Here is an 8,469-nt window from a genome sequence, read left to right as displayed (position 1 = left end):
CTCACAAAATATATATATTATCAGTACTTGAGCTTTCAAGTGGATTAGTGTTAGCAATATTTACTAATGTAGTATTTATTACAATTATTATGTGTCAGTTTTAGAGATGTTATTTAATTAATATAAAAATATATAATTTTATGCTTTTTTAAATTAGTTTTTATTTTTACTTCAGCTTTAGTTTTAGTAATTTTAATTCTTCAACTTCTGTTTCAATTATTTGTCAAGGAAAGTATTTCTGCTAATATTTATATTTTATTTTATTTCAAGTTTATTTCAATTAATGAAAAACATGTTTAATAGTTTTGGTTTGATAACAACACTGCTTTTAAACTTGAAAAAAGCCCCCAAAAACACCATAAAATAATCATAAAAATTGACTTTAATCATAAGAACAGATTTTTTTTTGCTAACAAACCATCCAGACTTATTTATAAATAAATAAAGTTTACCAAAACTGAAAAAAAGCCTCAGACCATTTGAAGTTAGATTAGTTTATTTCTTCATCAAAATAGATATTTAGCATCACATCACTTGCTCACCGATGTATCCTTTGCAGTGAATGGGTGCCGTCAGAATGAGAGCCCAAACAGCTGATAAAAACATCACAATAATCCACAAGTGATCCACACAACACTCCAATCCATCAATTAATGTCTTGTGAGGCAAAAAGCTGCATGTTTGTAAGAAACAGCTTAAACTGTTGCTTCCAGCTACAACTGTCCTCTATCCATAATATTGCCTCCTCCAGTGAAGAAGTCATCTAATCTGAATCAGGAGAGACATATGCACAAATCCAGCACCATTTACAAGAAAAACAGTCCAAAACAGTTCTACACAAATATGTGCGGATTTTGATGTGAGAGCTGGACTTTTTCATCAGAGGAAGCATTATTACGGATTATGAACTCCATATATTGGCCAGAAATGAAGGTTTAAAGTTAAAACCCCTTAATTATGAATTTGTTTCTTAGAAACATGCAGCTTTTTGTTTCACAAGACATTAACTGACGGGCTTATTTTTGGAATATTGTGATGTTTTTATCAGCTGTTTGGACTCTCATTCTGACGGCACCCATTCACTGCAGAGGATCCATTGGTGAGCAAGTGATGCAATGCAACATTTCTCCAAATCTGTTCTGATGAAGAAACTAACTCATCTACATCTTCAATGGCCTGAGAGTGAGTACATTTTAATTTCTGGGTGAACTATTCACTAACTAATTGATCATCAGTAATGCTTGATAAAAACTATTTATCACTATTTTTACATTTCCACGACTTTTCCAAATTCTGCTTGCTTCATGACCCAACAATGCTTAATAAACAGAATCTCTGTTCACTGGGTTGCTAATTTTGGAACAGAACCGAACCTCTCGGGTCATCAAACTAGTGCAGTAGTAATCATGAAGTTTTGCACCGTTCCATGTACGCCGTCCACCAAATTTAATCGGGAGATTTTCTCATTAGAAGCCCATCGTGAGTTGAGGGCCACTGTTTAAAAGAGCAGCAATTCTTCAGGTCTCAGAGAGGACATGTACATCAGTTCAGCTGAACAGGCCCTTAAAGTCAAAGGCAAAAAAATGATTGAGGACAAGAAATCGAAGCACCCTGTCCACTCCAAAAGCCACAGTGCTGGAGAAGATAATGAGCCTCTGAAGCTCTCAACGTGAGAGTCTGATTACGCTCTAACTACACACACACTTACACAGAACTGATTACATACCAAACTGCGTATGTTCTCCTCGCTTCTGGTTACCATTTTTAGTGTGTGTTCTGGTCAAAACATCAAAAATATCACACAACGTATCACATTTCCAATGCTTTTAGGTGTAAAGACAACATGAAACATTTACCTTCCAGAAATACATTATTCAGCTGGAAATAATGTGAGGCAGGATTTAATTTGATCAAATATAATTTGTTTAGATCATAAAAAGTGGACACACTAGGCCATATTTGTTAATATGCTAACACTTTAACGTATTAATTACGTTAGTTAACGCACTAACAATGAAAAATACTTTTAACGCTTAAATCTTAAGCTAAAATGTAATTACATTTTAAATTAATTAAATCTAAAATGTATTGTAAATTTCAACATTTACTAATATGTTACCATCAAAAGTTGCATTTGTTAATTATATTAATGGAACTGAACTAACATGAACTAACAATGAATGTTTGTCATTTATTAACTAATGTTAACCAGCAATAAATTCTTTAACAAATGTAATAATTGTTATTTAATGCAATAACTAATGGGACCGTATTGTAAAGTGTTACTGTTTATATAGTTAATTAAGAATATTTTTGGTAACACTTTACAGTAAGGTTCCATTTGTTAACATTAGTTAACTACATTAGTTAACATGAACTAAGAATACAAATTCTTCTAAAGTATTTATTAAACTTAGTTAATGTTAATTTCAACATTAATACATGATTAAAATCAAAACTTGTATCTGTTAATATTATTTAATGAACCTGAGCTAACATGAGCGAACAATGAATAGTTGTATTTTTACGCGCGAATCATTCATGATCCAGCCTCATCTACAGAAGAATTGAGTATAATGTTGTGTGATGAATCTTTGCAAATCGCCTTTCCAAATGATGTGCTAATTAGCAAGTTTCACGATGAATGCGGCTAAAGTAAACAGTCTCTCTGAGAGCAGCTCGGAAGAGAGGGGCGGAGTCAGCAGAGCTCATTAACATTTAAAGGAAAATGCTACAAAAATGGCTTGATCTGAAAAGAGCTGTTTTTGACAGGGTAAAAAAAGGTGTTTTTACACTACCATTGAGAAATTTTAAACAAACTATGTTACAGACTTTTCATTAAGACCCCAAAGAATTATATCAACTTGTGGAAAATGGGCATCATATGACCCCTTTAACTAGCTTTAACAAATATTAACGCATTGTTAACACATTGGTAATGTTAGTCAATGCATTAATGTTAACTAATTAGACCTTATTTTAAAGCGTTACCCATTTTTTTCTCAGCATGTGAACTAAAAAGATAACACAGAACATGATGAGAGACATTTACAGTATTTCATGTTGCCTTTAACTAAATTACCCACAAACTTCAAAGTCATATACAGTTTGATCAATATATTCTTTTTTTAATTTTAGCATTGATTTAAAAAAAACACCAAACAAAACAAACTAAACAAAAATCCAGGAGTGAAGAAAAGCATTTTTACACGTATAACAAGCATGTTTTAATACTGTTTTACACAGTCAACAGAACAATGTGAATCAAAGACGAAATTAAAACAAAACAAACTAATTAATAAAAATAAACCCCCTGCACAAATCCATCAGGAGCAGAGGAATTCCCTTTTCTATAATATAAACACGGCGAAACGGAAATAAAAATACAATAAAAAAAAAAAGATGGGCGGAGAAACTGATATTCTGAAAAAAAAGTAAAAAGCGGTGAAAAACAGTTGCAAAAATTGTTAAAAATGCCAGCGAAGGTACGTGAGTTTGCGTGTTTGTCCTTTTTGTCCGCGCCAAACGCTCGCAGGATGCACAAACCCTGCCATGATTGCAGTTCAATATCTACAAAATCTGCATTTGAACAACTTCCTTATATACACTGTACAACGATTGCCGTCAAAATTACAGCTTTTACAAAAAACGATCCGCCCAATGGCATTCAAAATGACAGTGCAAGCTCTGAAATCAGCTCACGCCAAGCATCTCAATGCTGTTCCCTTCAGGCCAAAACGCCTTTCCAATCCAAAGTTGGTCCACAGTATCATGCCTCTCTCTCTCTCCTTCTCCCTCGTTCTCATTTTGATTTATATTTTATTGATTTTCACTTTCTTTACATTTTCTTTCCCTGCATCTTTGATTCAGTATTCTGTTTCAGGACTTGGCATTTCCTTCTTTCTGACTTGCCGTTATTGCTTTCGCTCTCTCTTTCCACTATTTTCTCTGGTTTGGGTCGGTTGAGAACCGGAGGAGGTTTTTGGACTGCGTGCTACAGGCATGTGTCATTCTTGCATTGTAAGTGCCTGCGAACACACAAACATTATTGAAGATATTCTGCTTATGGCTTTCTGGTATGTAACCGTGATGTTTTCACAAAACATAAAAGGGGAGACGTAAGCTACAGAAGAGAGTTGCCCACGTTCCATTAAAAGGCTCGTCTAAAATGATCGGCTTGAAAAATAGTGCTATTCAGGATCCCACTAACGCTTCACACAAAAGACGACGCTGCTACCAGTCCAGGGCCTTAAATGTGACACGACAGGATTATTTTAGACAGGGCCGCTGTAAGTCTGAACATATCTGTTCGGTTTAGTGCAAAAAAGTCAATGCATAAAAAAAAATAAAATATTGGGAAGATACAGAAAACGTGTGTGCTTTTTGACTGTTTATAGAAAACGGTTTCATATTTATGTCCACCTGTGCACACAGACAAGATCGGCTGCAAAACCTAGTGAGCTGCCTTCTAAGGTGGCATCCGAACTGAAACGGACCCTCATAAGTGAGTGATTTGGAACGGTCTACAAAGAAAGCAACTCAACTGCCCAGCTTGATGCAAAGCGCACCCCTGCTGAAACCAGCCTAAGGTGGTTGGCTGGTCTCCCAGCCTGGCCAAGCTGGACTTTTTGGATGGTTTTAGAGGGGGTTTGGGCATTTGGGAAACATTAGCTAAACATCTGCTTGCTGGGAAAACAGTTAAACCAGTTTAAACCAGCTAAGACCTGAAAACCCCCTTAGGCTGGTTTATTTATTTATTTATTTTTAGCTTAATTTGAGTCACAATTGATTTCAGTAGAGTTTGATGCTAACAACAAAGAAAAATGTGTATCAAATTACACAAATATTGCATAACTTAGTCATTTTTAAACTACATTTAACTATTTTTATTGATATTTTTCAGAATGAAATATGAGTATATTTCTAGCTCGACTTGCCTATCGTCTTGGATCAGTTTTTTTCATAATGCATTCAGGGATGTATATGTGACTTGCTACCTTGCACTACAAATCATTATATCTGCACTGTTGTTTTACTTCACTGGTTTGCACTCTATCTGCCATGTGCCTTGTGCTGCTTTATATTTTTTTTTACATTTTACCTTATTTGTATATTTGTATAGTTGTATTTTATATTTAATCTGTATATCTGTATTTATGTTCTACTGTTAGTGTTATCTGTATGCACCAAGGGTCTGAGAGTAACGCAATTTCAATTCTCTGTGTGTATGTGCTGTACACGTGGAAGAATTGACAATAAAGCAGACTTGACTTGACTTGACTTATTTATGCTGTATTAAAAAAAAAATCCTTTCTAATTTTAATTTAGGTTTGTTTATTGTATGTAATTGTATGTAATTCTAAACTAATTTAATGTAGTTTTGTTTACGCATAAATAATTAAAAAAGTATAAGTACAAAAGTTTCACTTTATAAAATTCCAAATAAAAATATTTAAACTGAATTTAAACAAAACAAATGTATTGTTTTGTATTTACTTTAACATAGGTTTGGTATTACTATTAGTATATTATTTATTTTCATAATTTATTGTATGTAATTATAAGTTTTGTTTTTGCATAAATAATTTAAAAAAGTGTAATTACAGAAGATTTTACTTTCAAATAAAAACATTTAATGGCTTTGTGTATAGTTTTTTTTTTACATTTCTATTACTTTTAGGATTTTGTTTATTGTCATTCTTTATTGTATGTAGTTGTAAGTTTTGTTCTTGCATTAAAAATCTAAAAGATGTAATTAGAAAGGATTTTATTTCATGAAATTCCAAATAAAAATATTTAAACGTACAATTTGTATCATAGAAGGCAGCATACTATCGTCTAGGTAGGCGGCTCACTAGGTTTTAAGACAGATCCAGATTTCAAACACACAAAGAACAGCACCAAACAAATCAGGAACTGGAAGGAACAATGAAATGCACCAGGCGATTTCTGAAAACACGTCTACAGATCATTGGTCTCCGTTCACTATGACGCTTCTTGTTGCTTTAATCGTCTGGTCCCCACCCATGACATCACTTCCGGCCACTTCCTGTGCTTTTATATTTGAGCTGCTCATGCAGAGGGCAGCGCTGAGAGTTTGTCCTCAGACCCAATCTGCTCCATCCATCTCACAAACTCTGACAGACGCAAGAGTTTAGAGTCTTTTATGTGGGAAAACACGGCCTGTTAACGTCACTAACTGCGTCTGTAGTTCGCGGTGGCGTATCAGACCTCAGTCTGCTGCGTATGCGGGTGCATGTGTGTGTCCTCCAAACTATCCAAGCTTCCTCCCGTCTCAGAGTCTTCAAACCCACAGGGCGCGGAGGAAACGTCGGAGGCAGAGGAGGCGTTGACGGACAGACGCTCCTCCCTGCCTGTAAAAGTGCTAAACTCCTCCCCCGCAGAGCTGAGTGGCAGCTGATGCGGAGGCAGGTATTGGCTGGGGTGAAAGTGTGGGCGGGGCTTGCGGTCCCTGCTCAGAGTGCTCTCCCTGGAGACGGGTTGATTGGCGGGTGAGGTGTCGTATTCCTCCGTGGGAAGGGGCGGAGGCAGCTGGTCCTGGGACATAAACTCCTCCTCCTGAGGAGGCGGGTAGTCGCTGTCAATATCGAATCCGCCGAGGTAATAGTCGGATTCTAAGGCCACGCCCACTTCACCCGTCTCATAGGTGGGGACTTCCTCGATGTCTGGTAAGCGTATGCTCGGCAGCCAATCGGAAGTGTCCCAGTGGTATGCTGGAGAAACAGGAAACAGGAAGTTAGTAAACATCAAGTGGGCAAACAACTAAGGGTGTCCTTCGGTAGGTACGTAATCATGTAGGGCTGCATGCTTGGTCATTCTGAAGGGAGGTTAACAGGTTAGACATCAGTCCTGTCCCAAACGGAGCACTTGTTGAGACCGTGGGGTGACCCATTTGCAACATAGTCTCACTGGAAAAACGTGCTTCTTGCTTTTGCAAAAACGTACCTATACATACAATTCACTGCAGTTTCCAGCACTAGTGTCAGTAAAACACCAACTTTTATTCATGTTTGCACAAATTATGATATGGGGCAGATTATCAATTAATAAAGGCTTATTCTCTCAAAGGTATTTGCACAATTTTTTATACATTTTACATACATTTTTTCCACATTTCTGCTCAGTCTTTGCTCATTAATATATATATATATATATATGTTTTGTGATGAAGTAGTATTGGAAGCGCAGGGACGCACACGCACACGAACACACACACTGTACACGGCCTAATCCTCGCTATCAGAAAACATCAATATCAAACAAAAGAAAAACACAAAGTCAGCAATGGAAGCACTGCGGGGGAAGAGACAGACGCGAAAGAGAGGAAAGGGGTGACGGAGGGCTGCAGGTACTCTGATGTGTGTGTGCGTGTGTGTGCGAGAGCGCGTGTCGACAAAGAGCATCTCGCTGCTGGATGATGTGACATTTCCCAGAATGCAATAGCTCAGTTTGTCAGCAATACGGAAAGGGAGAGCGAGAGAGGGAGGAATAGACAGAGAACAAAGTCTGAAAAGGAAGGAGATGCAAGAACTCCGGGAGATTTAGCTGAACAAAGCAGGAGGAGAGAGAGAACGTGAATCACCTCTGTTGAAGTTTTGACCTTGATCCATAACGGACACTGGTAGGCAGAAAAGAAGCAGGAAGACAGAGAAAGAGAAAGAGAGACAGATTTGTGGGTCAGCACCAAACCCATTCTAACTGTTTTGTGATATATTGGTGCATGTGACAACCTTACAAAAATTAAACATGGTTTCTTTTTTTTTTTTTGAATGAATAAATCTAGAAGTTGGGACGTTTTGTAAAATGCAATAAAATCAAGAATTTCTGATTTGTTCATTCTCTTTAACTTTTATTTAATTGACAAAAGTACAAAGAAAAGATTTCCAAAGTTTTCACTGACCAACGTAAATGTATTTTGTAAATATAAACACATTTTGTTTTTGACGGCTGCAACACATTCCAAAACAGTTGGGACAGAGGCAAAATAAAAGTGAAAAGGTTATAGAATATCCATGTTAAACTGTTTTGAAACAGTTCACAGTAAGCAGGTGAATTGGTAATAGGTCAAGGTATCATGTTTGGGTATAAAAGGAGCATCTCGGTCTTTGCAAGCAAAGCTGGATCATTGCTCATCACTTTGTGCCAAATTTCACGAAAGAAGTGTCAAACAAATCAAAAATCACATTTCGCAATGCAGGGCTCAGGAGTACTTCAGAAAACCCCTGTCATTTACCACAGTCTGCTGCTGCATCGAGAAATGCAACTTGAATCCGTTACTCTAGGAGAAAGCTATACATCAATTCTATGCAGTGATGCCGCCGGGTTCTCTGGGGCAAAGCTCATCTCAGCTCGTCAAAAAGACAGTGAAAATGTGTGCTGTGCTCAGATGAGTCCACATTTCAACTTGTTTCCGGGAAAAATGGATTTTGAGTTCTCAGTCCCAAAGAC

General features: G+C 36.8%; 1 protein-coding gene across 1 annotated transcript in view; it reads right to left on the bottom strand.

Annotated features, from left to right (window-relative positions):
* Window positions 1–5,673: 5,673 nt before the first annotated feature.
* The window catches only part of LOC107698854 (protocadherin Fat 3-like), a 170,687-nt gene continuing 167,891 nt past the window's right edge, over window positions 5,674–8,469 (bottom strand). Inside the window, exon 27 of the mRNA XM_016499983.1 lies at window positions 5,674–6,734. Coding sequence (XP_016355469.1) covers window positions 6,226–6,734 — 509 coding nt within the window. The 3' untranslated portion in view covers window positions 5,674–6,225. The remainder of the gene's footprint in view (window positions 6,735–8,469) is intronic.

This window comes from Sinocyclocheilus anshuiensis, unplaced genomic scaffold (genome assembly GCF_001515605.1).
Source record: "Sinocyclocheilus anshuiensis isolate Anshui unplaced genomic scaffold, SAMN03320099.WGS_v1.1 scaffold2168, whole genome shotgun sequence".
Classification (NCBI taxonomy): domain Eukaryota; kingdom Metazoa; phylum Chordata; class Actinopteri; order Cypriniformes; family Cyprinidae; genus Sinocyclocheilus; species Sinocyclocheilus anshuiensis.
This window is presented reverse-complemented; position numbering and strand designations above follow the sequence as displayed.